The sequence below is a fragment of the Pogoniulus pusillus genome, chromosome Z, assembly GCF_015220805.1.
Source record: "Pogoniulus pusillus isolate bPogPus1 chromosome Z, bPogPus1.pri, whole genome shotgun sequence".
Lineage (NCBI taxonomy): Eukaryota > Metazoa > Chordata > Aves > Piciformes > Lybiidae > Pogoniulus > Pogoniulus pusillus.
In genome coordinates, this window is record NC_087309.1 from 50,516,719 (window position 1) to 50,535,168 (window position 18,450).

Consider the following 18,450-nt stretch of genomic DNA (forward strand, 5'->3'; position numbering starts at 1 on the left):
GCACTGAAATGTTTTTCAGTCATTATTGAATATTGTCTGACCCATGAGCTCAAGTTTAGAGGTTCCCTTTCCAAACCTGTTACAGCAGTCCTATGCTGTGTACTGTTGTTGCAGTATCATGTCACCTTGTGTGTCACTTCTCTAGGAGAAAGCAGTGATGCCAAATCAAAATGATAATGAAAATTGGTTCATTCTCAGACATCAAAGTCTGCACTAAGCTTGTCACTCACATCTTCTCCTGACAGTTTTGTGGGTTTTAACTTTAATTGTGAGTTTTGGTAATTGTGTGTTGAGTGACAGAAGTCAGTGTCTAAATCCTGGATACTTCTCAAAACTGCTGTTTCCATACAGTGCCTCTCCAAACACATTTACTCCATTTTTATTGTTAGGGGCTTGGTTTTTTTGTTTGTTTGTTTGGGTTTTTTTTATCTTTAGGAGGCTTTCCAGCTCTTGTAATCATCAGGGCTGGGTGATAGGTTGGACGAGGTCTCTTCCAACCTTGGTGATACTGTGATACTGTGATACTGTGTGACTGAATGATCTTGGAGGTCAACCTGGTTGATTCTATGATTTCATTGTTAACTGATAAGTTATTTTCTTGCTTCTTTCAACAGATATTAATATTACAAAAGTATTTATCTTCCTGCCTTCTTGTGTTTTGGTTTTGTTTAGTTTTTCCTATTACAAGCCTTCAGCTGACTTTATTTTTTTGTCTCCTTGCAGTACTTTTATTGCTATGGTTTCCTTTGTCCATGTGGATATTTATTTCCTTGCTTTTCTAGAACTACACTCTGGAGCAGCTGCAGTATTTGACATCTATGAGCTGACCTGTGACTGAAGTTCTGCAATTCCTGAATTGACAAGGGCCTGTGTAAACAAAGGTACACAGATTGATACTCTGCATGAGATAGAGCTTAAAGCATAGACCAAAGAATGCTTAGCTGGTTGAGGTCTGAGTTCTTCCAAAATGGCAGAGTGGAAAATTATGAGCTTTATGGTAGTGCCTAAAGTTGTGTTGGTTAAAAGGAGGAGGTGAAGAGACAGCTAGTTCTAGGAAAGCTAACATGTTCTCAAGCATTTTGCAATAGCAGTAGATGGTTCTGCTCTAGTCAGTTCATTTTTTTTTCATTCTCCTTTGTCTGTAACATTAAGTTTTCATTGTAAAAGAGCCCATTTCTGTATGCTCTGGAAGGAGAATTCTCAAATCTCTGAACATTAAGTATCTTTTCTACAAGGCCCTGGTGTTTTGGAGGTATTTAAGTCACATTAGGATTGAAAGAAAAAGCTGAAAAGTGTTAAACCCCACTATGAAACTACACTAAGCAAGAGATTGTGGATTTATCTTCATTGGTGATCTAGGCCTGAGCTGTTGAACACGAAATACTTTGTTCAACTCCCTCATTTCTTAGTGACCAAGAAGAAGCATTTTAAACCTCTATCCCTCTCCAGTTTGAAGGTAGGCAAGTGAATAGGTGATATAGGAGTGTTATAGGACTCTGTGAGCTTATTCCCAAACTGCCCAGCCATGGTTCACTGAAGGGTATCCAGGAAAGGCTGGTGGAGGTAGACATGGTTAGGGCCACCCTGACAGTAACAGGCACCCAGAGAAAATGAGCTGAGTCAGATGCTGGGGAGCAGAGACCCTTCAGTTTCCTCAGAAAAGTGTATTTAATTGAGTCCTGTTTCCCCTTGCCCCCTGATTTGATGTCTGTGGTGTTAAGCAGCTGTACCAACACTGCCGGCACCACTCTGGGGGCTCAGAAAGCCCATAGTGGGACACATGGGGCCAGAGTATGAATGTGGTGGCCATGGACCCCCTACTCATAGCCCTGAGTCAGGATTGATTCATGCCTTAGGGTAGCTAGCAGCAGTTTTGTCTGATTTTTTCTTTTGGCACAGAGCAAAACAGTCCCCACGTTTTCCATAAACATAGCCTGCAGAGCTTGCTGAGTCTGACCACGGTACCAAACACATCCTTTTGCTCCTGAGACAATCATCAAAACTGGGCTTCCAAGACCCTACAGAGGGATAGTCTGGTGGGGATTAATTTCAGAGCTGCTGAATACTCAAGGCATTTGAGCTTTGGTGACTGACTTTGAGATTAAGGGACAGAAATCAGTGCTGAAGGTCTCAGGCATGCAGCTGGATTAAAGAGCTGTTTCTTTTCCGATGTAAATAGCATTATCAGAGAAGGAACAGTTTTCTCTCTGTATTCTCAGGCAGCACTCCAAGAAAACACAAGAATCAGCACTGGTGAGACCATACCTTGACTATTAAGTTCAGCTCTGGACCCCTCACTACAAAAAGGACATTGAGGTGCTGGAACATGTCTAGAGAAGGGCAATGGGACTCATGAAGGGCCTGGAACACATGACCTACAAGAAGTGTCTGAGGGAGCTGGGATTGTCCAGTCTGGACAAGAGGAGGCTGAGGGGAGATGTCATTGCTCTCTACAACTATCTGAAGGGAGGTTGGGTCGAGGAGGGTGAAGCCTCTGCTCCTTGGTGTCAAGTGACAGAACTAGAGGAAATGGTTTCAAGCTGCACCAGAGGAGGTTCAGACTGAATATTAGGAAATACTGAAAGGGTTATCAAACATTAGAATGGTCTGCTCAGTGTAGTGGTGGAGTTACTGTCCCTGAAGGTGTTTAAGCAGTGTATGGACCTGGTGCTGAGGAACATGGTTTAGTTTCGGCCCTTCATTGCTAGGTTGAGTGTTGGACTGGATGATCTTTGAGGTCTCTTTCAGCAGGATGTATTCTGTGATACCATGAATCAGTCTTTGTGCCTCCCTCTGAGCCAGAATACAATGATGGTCATCCTGCACTAAGCTTCCTAGAGCTCTCCAGGCTTACCTTCTCTTTGTTCAGATCAACAGATGTCTGGAAAAATTAATCTACATTTGTATATACTTGCCTCCACATGTCAGCAGGACACCTAACCAAAAACCTTAAGCTGGGAAGGTGCCAGTAAGTGTACAGCTGGGAGGTACTCTATGTGCAGGTATCAATGCACCAACCAAGTTTCCGCTCATAGTGCTGCTTCAGTAGTATCCTGTAGTTTTACAGCAACATATGTTCAAAAATTGCAGTTTTCAAAAAGCTGCAGAAGAATTAGGAAGTTTAACCAGAATGTTAATACATCTCTTCAGAAAAATACACCACCAACAACATTTTTGCCAACTCTTTGAATGCATTTATTTATGTTTGGATTTGTGTAGGGAAGTTTTCCATGCTATAAATTTTTATTAAAAACATGTCATTAGAAATAAATAGTACATTTATAGTCATAAATAAACCAGTAGTTTTTACACACACTAATGCTGGGTTTCCTCTTGCAAGCTGAGAGTGTATTCCACCATCTTCCTTCTTCCTTTCTTCCTTTCTTCCTTTCTTCCTTTCTTCCTTTCTTCCTTTCTTCCTTTCCTTTTTCCTTCCTTTCCTTCTTTCCTTTTTTTTTTTCTTTCATACTAGATATAAAAGGGTAAAGCTGCATGGAGTTTATACTTCTTTTAGATGTCATATGTCCTCAGACTCCATGGACAGAGAGTGTGTATGTCTGGTTTTCTAACAATATTTGTATGGGGAATACAATCTTCTCTTCTTGCTATTGATTTTGGATGTGATAAATGAGCTTAAATACTGCAGAAAAAAATATAATGATAATGATAAAGATTAATATATTGATTTTTTTTTTTGCTTGCTTGCTCATGGGAATGACTGATTAATATGAAAAAAAAGAAATATGCTTGTACCCTAGAAAGGCTTGATAATATCAGCGTGTTAAAGGAAAATAGAAACTTCTCTTAATGCACCAGAACATTGTTTTCATTAGCTGTGTGGAACTGTGTCCTGGTTTCTCAGATACTTGGAAAGCAGAATTCCTCAATACTGTTCTCCTTTCTGTCTTCTGTTTCTTGTGGATTGAGTTGATGATACTCAAATGTGACGCGGTTGACGTGCTTGCCGCTGGAAACCATTCGCAGCACGGTATTGTCACAGCCAATCTTCATCTGGGCTAGGTTGGGAAAAAAGGAAATGTAAATGTACATTTTTATGAGACAGAGGAAAAAGAGATGTATAGTGTTGAGAATTATGGAGCACCAGGATATACAACTATGGAAACAGCAAATCTGTGGGTAGTCATGACCAGCCAGCAATAGTATTGCTGGCTGAATACCTTCTTTGGGATTTCTTAGTTTTGCTGTACAATGGCTTGTGTATTGTCAAGTGTTGTAACATCTGTCCGTGCAAATCCACACACCTCCCTTTCCCCTGCAGTCTTGTTTATACACAGAGATGATGCAGAGGTCTGTATGTGTTTGCACTAGAGAATGGTATGCTACTGTTAGGTACCAGGAGTGGTGGGAAAGAGTAATGGCACCCATCCTGGAGAGATTCAAAATCAATGATTGTGGGAGAATTCTCCCGCTAGCAGGACATGAGCTGGTAAACATGAGAACCTGTGCTGGGAAGTGTCCTCGAGACCGCTTCTGGCTCAGGAAGCTAAGCTGTAAACAGTGAGCAACCCACACACAGCTGCAGAGGGCTGAGCCTGCCAGCCCCTGGGATGGACACCGCAGGTTTTTTGATACAGGGCAACCTATATGTACCTTACACATAACTCTGAACCAGTCTGTACTGTCCACTTGTGCCAGCCCCAAACTAATCATGCACACCTCTTCTAAAGGAGTATATAAGCAATTGCACTGGCTTAATAAAGTGTACTGTGTTGCTAGCTGCTGAGTCGACTCGTCAGTACCCCGATCTCACCTCCACCAGCCTCCCGCAGAATGCCAATGATATCAAAATTTCTCATGTTAGAGGGATGAATGGTTTTGTATAAAAGGAGCTCTTCACAGTAACAAAGGCATGTGACAGTCCCACCAAGACAAAACTAAATGGTGGTGCCCCACACCACAGACTTGCTCTGGAGGAATCAACCACATCATTACCCACTGCTTTAGATAAACCATTTGAGCAGGATTTTGGCAAAGCCTGTTTCAGTTAAGGAATTTGGAGCACCTTTCCTAATGGAGGAGAAATCTGGTGGGTCATTAGGAGAGTGAGAACTATGAAGGAGGGATTTCTCCTCCTTCTCACCACCAGAAAAGCACATTTTATTCTAATTGTAGCACTTCGTATTAACTCTGAACCAGTGTTTGCTAGCAAAACCTTTGAAGAGTGCCTGGTCAATTAAGATGTGGTGTGATCTCCCAGTAAGGGACACCACGAGATGTAGCACCAGACACAATCCTGCTCTTCGGCTCAGTGGAAATGCCATTTCTATGGTGCACCCATTCATACGGCCAAACAATAGCACAGGTGCCAAAGGGGCTAGTCTGTCACATTGCTGCAACACTTTGTACTCTGCTGTATTGAATATTAGAAAAAGAGGTCACCAACCTGGCATGAATAGTCAAACAGACTCAGAGTTCCTGCAGGTTTCAAAGCAGAGAGTGGGAGCTTTGGGGCTTTTGGGATATGTGTTACTTCTGCAGTAGAAAAGCAGGCTTTGGGAACATTACGCGAGGGAAAAACTCCTTAACTGAAAATGTAATTGCTTTGCCTTAAATTGTTGTGAATTTCCAGCCTCATTTATCTGTTGACATTCTGATAATCATACATGTCATCAGACAAGCATTTTAAATATACAGATAACCTTTCTATAGGGAATATTGCGGCGCCAGTGAAGGTAGTCATGGGTGTGCTGTGTGAGACAGCTCAGGTGCCAGCTAGCACAGTCCTAGCTTTTCATGTTCTGCTACAAGTGAGGACTCTGCATGACTTCTTATGGTTAATTATTTTATCACATGAAGGTAAGTGGAAGAAGCTCTTACCAGACCCGTGAAAGGAGTGACAGAGATCAGCTAGTGGAAACATCTTGGATGGGTCCAAGCCAGTTCCTCCTAGCAGCTCTACAAAGTCTCCGACTCCTGCACAGCCAACTGATGGTTTCTTAAAAGGCAGAGATTAAAAGTTGTTTATAATTTATCTACAAAATATAGCAGTTCTCTCAACATGATTACAGCCAAGAGTAGGTTTTAGAAGTCTTCTGTAATCAAACTTGGGTGAAATCAGGCTGGTGTCATCCTGAGCAAAACTACTTCAATTTGACATTAATCAGTTAACTTCCTAGAGGAATACTAAAGAAACCTAAGTAGGCTCTGAAAATAACAGACAAGTAGTTAAGGTGTTGACTCAGCTGCTTTTAGTGTAGGTAAGCAATCTGACTCTGGATGCTTGGAGATATTAGTATATGCATGGGCTGCACGTGTGCCCATACTTATCTGGCTGGCAGGAACTGAAGTTGCACTACACTTTACTTATTTTTAAGCAATAAATGTTGCTAAAATACACTATTCAGGAAAAGTTTAATTAAAGCAGGAATTTGAGAAAGTATTTTTTTAATGATGACAATGGCTTATTGTATATTAGACCCACAAGTGTTCTTTTCCTGAAGATTAATGCTGCATTAATGACACTTTGCATAGGTGCATTTTCCTCTGCAACACTACAGAGGCAATAATGACAGAGAGAGGCGCAGCTCTTGTGCCTGGGGGGAAACCAGAGTCCTCGGTCTGTGCACACATTGGCTGAGGCACACCTGCCACAGGCTATCCCTACTTCACTCCCTTCCCTCTCCTATAGCCAAGAAAACTGCACATGGTAGTAATTTCTAAGGAAACAAGCAACTCACCTTTAAAAAGAGGCCATTTAAATGTCCCAGGATAAGATCAGATATTTTTATCACCACTGGGTAGATTATGGAGAAGCTGCAGTTTCTGTGCTGATGAGGAATGACCATGGTGAACCTTCCTGAAGAAGTCTGAGAGATGACATTGCAAGCTGGCGCATGGGAGAAGGTACAAGAGTTAGTTGTGTAGTCATTACTGTATGTAGCAGTACCTTCAGTAATAACAGAGAATATATTTTTAATTCCTGAAAGTCATAACCAAATGCTGAAATGTTTCCATGTCACATTTTCTGGGGTTCCCTAAAATTTCCTTGCCCATGAGGCAGTCAATGGGGGAGCTCACATCCCTTATGTGTTTGCCAGTCTGAAAGAGGCCAAAGAGGAATGAAGAGATTTTGTTTAGCTCTGAGTGGTTAGCACCCAATGTTGCTAGCAAACTCTTAAGTTCTACTCTGTTCCTTTTAACTGGAGTTTCTTACCTTGCAAAATATCTCACAGAAACTAGAGCAAGTACGTGCTGATTTTATCTCAAAGTTCAAACCTCACAGTTCAGTTAAGGAAGTAACTTACTTGCATTTGCAGCCCAAAAGATCCTCCACACAGACCTAGAGACCAGCAGCTACACACAACAATTGCAGCATGAAGCCCTTTGCATCATGGAGACCCAGCTTGTGGGCTTGTGGCCAAACAGCTCACAATAAAGACAGGGCAAACGTGCCATCATCTTTGTCCACTACATGGTGAGGTGGATGAGTCAGACTGCACTGAACAATAATTGCTCTGTCTGCTCTTGGGAAAGTGATGAAAGTAGCCATGATTTGTGCCTTGCCAGTTCACAGGCTTAGGGAAATAACTTGTAAATAGATCCCTTGGGTGCATACTTCACTCATAGCTATCACATAACTATTCATTACACTGGACTTGCTGTTGAACTTTTTTATTCCTTCCCCTCCCCATCATTCATCCAGATCTAGAACTTGTTGAGATTAAACTCTCTAAATTAATACAATTGATTCAAGTAAATTGTGTTGGAACTCGACTGTATTAGACTGGAGAATACACTCTTTGAAAAGAAGAGCCTTCTGGTCCTGATTATTGAAGCCATGCCCAAGTTATCTTTTATGCTTCACTTTGCTTCACTTTCTTTTCTTTTTTTTTTTTTTTTTTTTCCTCTTAAGACACACACTGAGCCTGCTCCAAATCCCCTGGCATGCAGGAGCATGCTGTTCTGCTGGCATAACTGGAGCTCTGTCAGTGCAGATAACGCCAGTGAGAGAATTCAATGCAAACCAATATGTTCAGATCATTTCCCACCCTGAATTCAAGCCCATTTGATGGCATGGAACACAGACTTACGGAAGAGGTTGGTGTTTTTCTTGACTGTGACAGTAAATCCATTGCCTGGATGGTGAATCCTGAAGAAGATCATTGCCACATTCTGCGATGACCTGACGCTCCTCTGGATATTGCTGCTTTCACAGAAGTCCACATATCTTTGGGAAGTGGGAAGGGGATGGTCTAAGGAACTGGGAAATTTTTCTCCTTTGAGTATCCAGCCATCAAACACCTACAGGGGTTCAAAAATTGAAAACAAGGTCTTTGCTTAATACTCTATTAGCAGAGAACAGAAACATTAAAGATACTGTTTTATTTTGACACCAGGTAAAGCCACCAATCAAAACAAAACATTCTTTGCATGTATCAGTTCCCTAGTATTTAACTAATCATTCAAGTGTCAATCCTTATTTAGGAGACTGATACACACATACTTTCATGCTATGTTTATTTCCTTTTGGTGATAAGTTTGGTGACTTTTTTTTTTCCTGACAGAAGCAGCTCCTTTTGATCCAACAACATCATATTTGCATAGTTTTAAAGATTTCTTACTATTGTAATTTCATTGTTACTAAGAGAAGTTTTTGACCAGCTTGATCTGGAAGTCAAATGAGAGATAAGTCACTCTCTCAAACTCTGTGCATTAAGTCCATTGATTTGACCATAATTTTCCACCATCCATGTTTTGCAGCTTGTCATTAATGGTCCAAAAGGCTTTCCAGAGGTATTGGAATACAATACAGCTTTGGGGAGGAATTATTGACAGATGTACTGCTCTCTCTCCTGTGTCTGTTCTTTCAGCTTACCCTAATCACTAGAAAGTCAAACAAATTCTGCTTACTTGGTTAAGCAGCAACACAGGAAAAAGAGCAACAGTTTTCTCTCACTGTCTTTGGCAAAATGTGTAAGAAGCATGTTGGAGCTACAAATCTGCATGAACTCAATCCTAGCTGTGCAGTTGCCTGCCTTGCTGTTCCAGTTCCCTCCTAGCCACCCTTACCTAGGAATTTCTTTTATGCTTCAGTCAACAGTTTGAAAAATCCAGAGACCCGATCCTGTAGTCTTAATGCGAGCATATATGTGACTTCCTTATGGAAAAGCTGCAGGATCAGTCTCTGGATGTGACAGAATTGTATTATTTTCTGAAGTAATGAGATGTAGGTGCTCAGGCTGCACTAGGGTAAAGCTGCCTGTGTAAATACAGTAGTCTAATGTAGAAAGTGGGGCTCCATGACTAAAGGAAGAAAACCTCTATAAAAGCTCAAAGATTTCTTGGTATTTTTCTAGCCTTCACAGATGGCTATAAGTCTAGGCACAAAATCTTTGCAGGCACATGAGGCTGAAATCAGACTGCCTGTAGTGATGTGAGGAGAGATCCCGAACAGGGGAGTTGAATAGAGGGACCAGATTCCCCAAGGTAAATCAAGCAGGGAGACGGAATCTCTTTAAGGCAGGGAGGCAAGAAAAGGGCTGCTATTAGGTACCATAATCTTCCTCCCTGGAGTTAGCTCTCCACTGGGCAGGATAGGGTCTGTGCTGTGCACAGCCACCACAACATAAAGCTGAAGGGAGCAGCCAGTGGCTGTTGAGCCTCCCTTCCTTTCATGAACCAAATTCTGATCTGCACATAAGCAAAATGTGCTGGTAAAGTTTTTTGATACTGAAATATAAGGGGCTTCAAGACATGAACCTCTTTCTGATCAGTGCCAACATCCCGTAAAGCTCTAGTGGGACCGTTTGCATAAAAGTCTGCAGTGCTCCACTCATTAACAGCTGATGTTAAGTAGCCTGTGAGTGGAGGTCCTTGAGCAGTAACAGCCATTCAGAGAGCTGCAGCAAAGTCTGCAGGGCTTGTGTGATTGATTCATAGTGCAATGAGAAAATCCTCCTAAAAGGGCTAAGTGGCTCAGCTTGTACTGACCAAACTTTTTGGTTGATCCCCAGGTATAAACACTCAGTAGAGTGCTCGTGGAAAAGTTCAGAAGAGCCAGCAATGCAGTTTGGAGAGGAAAGCCCTCAGCCTGCATCTAACTTTGCTTTAAAAGGGTGGTAATGGGGAGGGGAGACGTACCCAGAGCATTTGAAGCAGGAGGAACAGCCGCCCAAGAAACAGCTACTTTCAGAAAGCCTGTTCTGCACACACAGGCACACATGCATTCGCTAGGCCCTTCCACATGTAATGAATGTCTCACATGCCAGGTGAGAGCAGGGGAAGGGGAGCAGGACTTGCCAGTTTCTTACCTTCAGGAAATCGCCCCCTTGGCAGTCGATGTTTACAAAGTCGTAGTCTATCGTGATGAGCTCCTCGGGCTCCCCAATGAAGAAAGTGGCACAGTGCAGCTGCGGTTGGTCTGCAGTGAAGGTGAACTGCCCCTCTGTACTCAGCATGTCGATGCAGCCTGGAGAAAATGACACAGAGCTGCTGCCTCAGCCTGCTTGGGAGGAAGACGCAGCACCAGCTCCTGTGATGCAGGGAAATGGGGAGTGAGGAGAGACTCCCGTGCTAAGACCAGGCTGGCAGTGAGGGAGACCCAGCTGAAGGAGGTAGCTGCTGAGCATCAGAGAATGTATAATAATCACAGGTGTGAGCACAAGTGCACAACAGGGAGGTGTGGGGGAGATGACATGCTGAAGCATCTCTGAGTGAGGAGAGAAAACTCGTGTGTGTGTGTGTGTGTGTGCACAAGTGCACAAATGTGCTGTTTGGTCACATTTCTTTCTAATCACAGTTTTCCCACCTTCCCTGTCCCCTGTGGATGTGAGCCTGCCCAGGGATTCAGGTGGATAGTCCTCATCCTCCTCCCATTACTGGGGACTCCTAACTCCGAACTCTAAGCCTCATTTCAGTCTCTCTACCTCAGCCATGTATTTTCTGAGATTATAACACTTTGTACTTCTTCTCTCCCTCCTTGCAAAAACTGTCTGCAGCTCTGTTACTCCCAAGTAGCCCCTATCCCCTCGTTGAGCCCCAGGTCCCCCCCCCATAACTATCCCACCTACATAGTTCCCTGCCAGAAGACCAAAGAAACTCACGGAGTGACCGTCGGTAGATCTGCCCTGCAGACAGCTCTCGCTTCAAATCTCCACTGAGGAGTAAAAAAGGCTCATCTTCACCGGCATCCTTCACCTGGTGAAGGAAAGAGGACAAGAAGAGACTGGGGCAAAGTGAAATGCAGTCCACTCTATGCACCTCTCGAGCACAGGCACCCGCAGATTAAATCCCTCCTCCAGAACAGTGCAGCTGTGGAAGAGCTCAGTCAGAAAGCTGCCGACCGAAAGGAACAAGTCTGGCACCTATGAAGTAAGCCCAGCAGCTCAGTGCACGGTGAGTCTCTTAAACCCTCAGCAAAAATGCAAGTTTGAGAAAAAGCAGGACAAAAAAATGGGGGGGGGGGGGGGGGGGCAGACATGACTAGGTGGTGGAACTCTTGTATTAATGTTACCCAGGTGTAGGTTAAATGTAGGAGGAGTAAAGATAGGAGATGAGAGAGGAAAAAAGCATCATGCTTAAGAGCTGCGAGTGCAAGTTAGAAGACAGAAACTAAAAACACAGTAAGGTGCTTTAGTTGTCAACCCCATTGCTCACCTCTAGGTATCTGGTTTCCCCCCTGGAGGCTGCCAGGAAGATGAGGACGAAGTGGCACTGAAACTGGAAAGCAGACGGCATGCTGACACCTCCTCTGGCAGCCTTCTCTCTCTCCCCGTGGCCAAGTTTCTGCCGGTCCGCACTGGTAGGCAGGAACCGCTGGGGTATCTTGGAGAGATTCTTTTTATAGAGCTGTCGGGAGGGGAGGCACTTGGTCCCCGTACTGATAGGGTAACCCATGGTAACTGAATTTCTCTTGCAGTGACACAGTGTGTGGGCATGACAAGGGTCCAAATCACTGCCACAAATTTTCAAGCTGGTTGAACTCCCCTGGCTGGCAGATGTCTTTTCTACTTACCTATCTGGTGGACTTGAAAAGCACTGTGGAGAAGAGCCCATTCCTGTGCAGCTGGGGAACTTGTGTTTATTTCCAGTTATTTTAAAGTGAGGAATGGGGAGAATCCCTCACTCCTCCTCTTCTTCTTTCCAGTCCTGAGGCAATTTGAATTTGCAGGGCTTGCTGCCTGCCTCCTGATGCTCTGTGACATCCTACTGGCCAGGCCCAGGTGGGTGCACCTGCATCTCAGCCAGGCTTACAGCCTGGGGCCAACATCCCCTGTGATGTTGGATGACACACTGGCTTCCAGGTCCTGCATCTGCAGCAAGTACACAGTAAAACCAGACAGGTCTCGCTGCCAACATAGCTGTTGCACATAAATGAGAAAACTTGGGGTTCCCAAAGGCAGATTCTTCACAGCAGCTGAAACTACTCCAGCCCTGATCCTCAAGGGAAATCTGAGAGAGACCTTTAAAAGGTGAATCTGGGAATGAAAATTCATAAATCTGAAGAGTACTAAAATCCAGTATATTCTTGTTTTCTTCTGATCCAGGATGAACCATCATAGAATCATATAATCATATGTCTATCTCGGGCTTCTTGCTAATGTCTCTTTCTGTGCTGTGTTTTGCTGTCAAATTGACACTTTGGTTTGGTCAAACTTAAAATACAACCCAAAGCTGCAAATCTTTAAGTTTGTTGTTTCTAATTTCATACTCAGGACTTGTGAACAGAAACATGTGCTTACTGTTTCACCCAACTTATTGGCTGAACAGTGACTAAATAACTGAATGATTAATTACTGCATGAACCAAGGCTGAATTAATTTGTCTTCATGTACCTGGCTTGAATTGTTTAAGTACTGTGATTTCAAGCAAAGGGGCTCAGAATCTGAAGTCCACGTAAGTTCTTTGGGAATTATAAGTATTGCTGGGAAACTGCAGGGTTTAACCCCAACTTTAAAGGATGACTGGCAGGTTAATCAGATTGTTGAGAGATCCCTGAGTTGAGACCACTGGGATCCTGTGAGGCCAGGAGAGACTGCAGGGGAGGCTAACCTCATTCACTTCTCTCATCACACATTCAGGTTCTGAACACATGAAGAAAGTTTGAATTACAGTGTGATCCTCATCTTTGAGGCACTTTGCAGAACTCAGTCACAATTTTGAGGTGCCCCTGACTGCCCTGCCAGCCCCTGATCTAAACCCCAGATGCTAAGTCCATGAATGTCTTCAGTGAAGGAAAGACAGTGTTTGATTGTGTGAGAATTTGACCAGTTACCAAAGATTTCCTTAAATTCAGGTCCAAAGCTGAGTGAGGGACAAAATGACACTCAAATCAGCATGACTGACTATTAAAGCAGCTGTGAAATGATCTAATCAGAATAAACCAGACCGACAGTCATGTCAACATATTTTAAACTCTTGACCATGCATAGTTGAGATCACAGTATCACAGTATCACCAAGGTTGGAAGAGACCTCACAGATCTGTGCTAGTGCAGCATTCACTGATGGAGGTCCTGGCAGATGAGGTGTGAAGACTGTCCTCCAGCTAACAACGAGGTGAGAGAGCGAGTAGGAGCCATGTGCACATCTGTTTCAATTTCTTACTTACATGAGACCTATTGCAGCTTTGCAATTCCTGTGCAACATCCACAGAAGTTTGCTTTGAGCATTACGAATATTCTGTATAACATTAAAGCAAAAGCGAAACTCAAATGCCCCTTTCTGTGGAGCTTGGTTTTAACAGAGCTCATCTACTCTGCATCATCTTTCAATTAGCATTTTGTCTCTGGTTCAGAAGAAGTGAATGGGGCACAGTGACATCCTGACCAATCTCATTGCAAAGCCTCCCAGTGTTTAAGGTAATTCCTTGTGTCCACAAATGCACAGCTGAGTTCAGACCCTAAACTCTTCTGTGCTTCCTCTTGTGCAGCCCTGATGGCTGTGGAAGGCAAGTGTTTGGGATGGGGCTAGGGAACCACATGCAGAGAGGTGCAGCTGCTGCTGCTGGCAGGGGCTCTCCTTTTCAGTGCCTCCACATCTGAATCAGGTGAAGGCTGATCCCTAGAAACAGGACAAGACCCAGAGGAAGGAGGGTGCTCATCTCTCAGCCCTACCTGTTGACTGTTAGAGGTTGAGAGAGGACAGAGGACCATCTCTTCACTCAATATTGCTGCCTCCCTACAGGGTATCACAGGTCCTGTTTCCCTCTGCACCTTCCTTTGCCCACTCCGTGCTGCCTATTGGGTTTTCTATTGTTGTTGTTGTTTGTTGGGTTGGGTTTTTTGGTTGTTTTTGTTGTTCGTTTGTTTGGGGTTTTTTGTTAAGGCCACTGGAAGAGATAACATAGCAACCAATAAAGAAAAGTAAATTCAGCAGTTTAAAATGGGGTCAAAACATCCCTGCAGCATTTTGGAAGGGACAAGCACCTTCAGTGCAATACAAACCCTTGGACAAATGAGGAAGGTGTCATTTTTCTTCTGTGGAGATGAATCACATCAACACTTTTCTTATTGTTATTGTCAGCTTGTATAACATAGTAAAGTACATTCCTGGTCTGACTCTGCTAGGACCTAGAAAATCCAGTTGCTCTCATGCAGCTTGATTCTGTTGGCACCCTGAAAGCAGCTCATTTCCCTGGCAGATGCAATTTGATGACACCATGCTGGCAGGAGGCTGGGATACATGCAGGGTAGACTCATAGATTCATTAAGGTTGGAAGAGACCTCTAAGATAATCAAGTCCATATTTCAGCTCATTACCACCATGCCTACTACACTATGTCCCAAAGTGCCACATGTACATGTTTTTTAGACACCTCCTGGGACAGTGACTCCACTGCCTCTGTGGGCAGTGTTCCAATGCCTGTGGGCAGTGTTTCAATGCCTGACCACTCCTTCAGTAAAGAAATTTTTCCTAATATCCAATCTAAACTTCCCCTGGTGCAGACTGAGGCCATTCCTCTTGCTCTATCACTTGGTACAAGGGAGAAGAGACCAGTACTCGCCTCACTACGACTTCGTTCCAGGTAGTTGTAGAGAGCAAGAAGGTCTCCTCTCAACCTTCTTTTCTCTGGACTAAACAATCCCAATTGTCTCAGCTGCTACTCATAAAATGTGTTCTCTAGACCCTTCACCAGCTTTATTGCTCTTCTCTGGACACACTCCAGCAACTCAATGTCTTTCCTATAATGAGAGGCCCAAGACTGAACACAGTATATGATGTTTGGCCTCACCAGTGCCAAGTACAGAGGCATGAGCTCTCTTCCTGCTGGCCACACTATTCCTGATACAGGCCAGAATATTGTTGGCTTTCTTGGCCATCTTAGCACACTGCTGGCTCATGTTCAGCTGGCTGTCAACCAGCATCCCCAGGTCTTTCTCTGCCTGGCAACTTTCCAGCCACTCTGCCCCAGCCCTGTAGCATTGCATGGGATTGTTGTGACTCAAGTGTAGGACCTGGCACTTGGCCTTTTAAACCTCATACAGCTGACCTCAGCCCATCAAACCAGCTTGTCCAGGTCTCTCTGCAGAGCCAACCTGCTCTCCTGCAGCTCAGGGCCCTATTGCTGGGACACCCTTGCCTTTGCAGATCCTCAGGCTGCTAAAGCAATGCTCCTGGGTGTTTTTTTATGCTGTTCAGATATGTGCTTGGAAGGACCTGCGTACCCTGCAGTGGAAATCCTCTGTCTTGCACTCCAGGCTTGTAGGCATCTTGTTAGCTATTATAGCAGAGAAGAGGTCCCAGCTGTGGTGAGAGGCGGAGAAAATACAGCTGAATAAAAATAGTGAAACAAACCTTACCCTCCCCTGTGGTGACCAAGTGACACTCTCTGCTATTATATGGGTAGCAAATGCAGTTTCTTCTTTTCAAAGGTGAGGTAGTTGATACAGGAAGAATGTTGATGATGCTCTTAGTAGTGTGCTTCTTAGTGAGCAGTGCTTGAGCTACAGACACTGCTCAGGGATCCCATCCTGTTGTGAAAAGGGGCCAGGTGTTATGGACCTTCCTGCTCTCCAAAAGGGTCCCTTGAGTCCCCAGCTCACTGCCAAGCACTATACCATGCTCTACTTCTTGTAAAAGATTATTTTATTTCAGCACTAGTTTCATCATAAGCACACTACTGACTGCTGCCCCCATTCCCTCCACTCACTGTGGAAATTTCACTTGCAGCAGATCTTGTCCTGCACCTAAGAGAGTGACTGGTGCTGCAAAGCCTGTACAAACCACAGGTCCTGGACTCCTTAGCAACTACTTGTTGAAAACAGAAATCTTTCAGTTTGAATCATATTTTACACCCACTCTTCCTTCCCCTTCAGAGCACCTATGCTGAAGGCTGACTGGTGGTACAAGCGGCCGCAGCAGACCAAATCTCCTTCTAGTACCAGGACCTTAGACTAGAGTTAGTTTTCCTATATAGATACAATGCCATGCCACAGGGTCAACCTAGCTGGTGCACGTCCCAAGTGGTCCTCTCTGCTTTTCTGTGCTCAGTGGTTTCTTGAACTGATAGGAGCAGCAGTGTGTCCACAGTGCTAAACCAGGGACTGCTCAAGTCAAGAGATTTTCTCCTGCCCCAGGCACTCTATTCTTGTCTGTTGATGATGTTCTCTCACTGCTGCTCAGCGATGGCTGAAGAGATATGGCGTGGGGTGATGCACAGTGTGAGACATCTGGCTGGACTTTATGCTTCCTATTGTAACAGCTGCTAAACCTGGTGCTGAACTACATTTATTTCCCTTACACTCATCCCCACTGTAACTCAGAACTCAGGAACTACTTTTTCCCTTTCCTCCATGGCATCTGGGAGATGTAGTACTAGCCAGTTCTTACTTTTTGTTGTGTGCCTGCAGCTCTCACACCCATGTTGGTGTCTTTGCAAGATTGCTGCATGTTGCTTGTATTTTATTGCACATGGATGTCATTCCACTGATTGCAAATCCTTCAGTATATTCTTCCTGAACCATGGGATCAGTTAGTGCAGGTTAAGGCAAGGAAGAAATCTAGTGGCTCCAAAGTGCCACGAATACTACAATGAGAGCTAGAGTTTTTGGCCCATCCTTGTTAGATTGTGTTACAGAAATCAGTTATTGCTCTGAAATAACACCACAGAAAAGGAAACAATGCAGAGGCTGTACACATTACAGAGCTGTATCCTCAATAAAGGTTCACACAAAAGTCTTTGCTTCAAGAACTACTGGAGCAATTGAGAAGCTAGAGCCAAATGTATATGCAGGTCCTGCTCACGGTCTGGTTCTCTCATCCCATAAGTCACCACAGGAAGTACTAGGGTAACTAAATCCATATTCAGTACTCACAAATCATTACTAAACACTTCATGTCAGTCCTGAGGGACTTTGCAGACACATCCCATCAGTAACCATCAGTTGCCCCCTCCACTAAGAGGTTATGCTATGCTTTTAGGTTATCATTGTTGAAAAGGACAAATTAATTATCAAGATACCTGCTGTTAAACTACTCCAGCACACACTCACCATTGCATTCCACTGCCAGGAGGCAACACATGACACAGACCCAGAAAAATGGATATGGATCTTATTAGCACTTCCAAAGTCTTCATTGTCTGGAGAACCCAAACAGTGACTGCCAGATTACTTGGGACCTTAACTGTGACTGTGATCATGACTTGTGGCACACAAGACATTATTTTGATTTTTGCCATGGCGTTTATTGATACATAGCTGCCCAATCTACAAAACACAACAGCCAACTATTTGAGACAGAGTTTAAGCAGCTAGGGCATGAACTTTCAACAGAAAAGGTAAAGTTCAAAACAACTGAAGTAACTTAAACTGTCCCTGGTGATAGTTTGATGTATTTCTTTTACAGAAACACAATCAGAGTTGCAATTACAGCTGAAGGAGAGCGTTCCCTGCAGCAGAAACACCAAATCTGAGATCATGTTTTATGCTTTGTTCCCTTGCTCTTGCATTAGTTTAAGCAACAGATTGGTTTCCTGACAGTTCATGTCCAACCTGAGACCACATTCCCTCCTTCTGTGGTCAGTGGGCATTTCTGTCACTGTCTTCTGTTGCAACCTGTCTGCTCCAACTCTGCATTGCATATGGCAAGACTCCTCTGAGCCTTGCCATACATCTCTCTGCAATGACATTTCTATTACTTCTTTGTGTGCGTCTAAATTGGCTTCAAATAGAGCTGAACTTCCCATAAGATGAAGTAAGCATAGCTTCTTAACTCTAGGTAGTTTGACACAAGAGTTGTGTGATTTGTCATGTTGAGTGGTTTAGAGAAATGACACACAAGTGTGATTTATGAACTGAAAGCCTATCAGCATCATGCAGGCTTGATGATAAGTGTTGCATTAACACTATTTATGGCACTGAATAAGAGCAAGGACTGTGAAGCCTGCAGTTTAGCAGGTTACAAATAATCAAGCAAACATTGCATTCAGACACCAAGATTACCCTGAGGGCGGTTATCAATACCAGCTCTGCCTGTGACTCAACCGAGC

General features: G+C 43.8%; 1 protein-coding gene and 1 long non-coding RNA gene across 3 annotated transcripts; one reads left to right on the top strand and one right to left on the bottom strand.

Moving 5' to 3' along the window:
• Positions 1–3,171: 3,171 nt before the first annotated feature.
• Positions 3,172–11,697, bottom strand: CRHBP (corticotropin releasing hormone binding protein). Its single transcript, XM_064140374.1, has 7 exons — positions 11,617–11,697; positions 11,064–11,157; positions 10,272–10,429; positions 8,052–8,262; positions 6,699–6,847; positions 5,839–5,956; positions 3,172–4,016 (listed from the first exon to the last, which is right to left on the bottom strand). The coding sequence occupies exons 1-7, from the start codon at positions 11,695–11,697 to the stop codon at positions 3,859–3,861; spliced, it is 969 nt and encodes a 322-aa protein (XP_063996444.1). The 3' UTR covers positions 3,172–3,858.
• On the top strand, positions 11,153–12,753 carry LOC135173449 (uncharacterized). 2 transcript variants are annotated; one of them, XR_010301338.1, is made up of 3 exons: positions 11,153–11,355; positions 11,623–11,761; positions 11,879–12,753. It is a non-coding gene; the product is annotated as an uncharacterized LOC135173449 (long non-coding RNA). The 2 variants fall into 2 exon arrangements; XR_010301337.1 differs by having other exon boundaries at positions 11,623–12,753.
• Positions 12,754–18,450: the final 5,697 nt, after the last annotated feature.

What these genes read in the sequence shown, in the direction of transcription:
- CRHBP (XM_064140374.1), bottom strand. Translation starts at nt 11,697, where the DNA reads ATGCCGTCTGCTTTCCAGTTTCAGTGCCACTTCGTCCTCATCTTCCTG. An exon ending in GGGAAACCAGATACCTAGAG is followed by an intron (nt 11,158 to 11,616) that starts GTGAGCAATGGG and finishes TTCCTTCACCAG; the next exon opens with GTGAAGGATGCCGGTGAAGA. An exon ending in AAGGGGGCGATTTCCTGAAG is followed by an intron (nt 8,263 to 10,271) that starts GTAAGAAACTGG and finishes GAACCCCTGTAG; the next exon opens with GTGTTTGATGGCTGGATACT.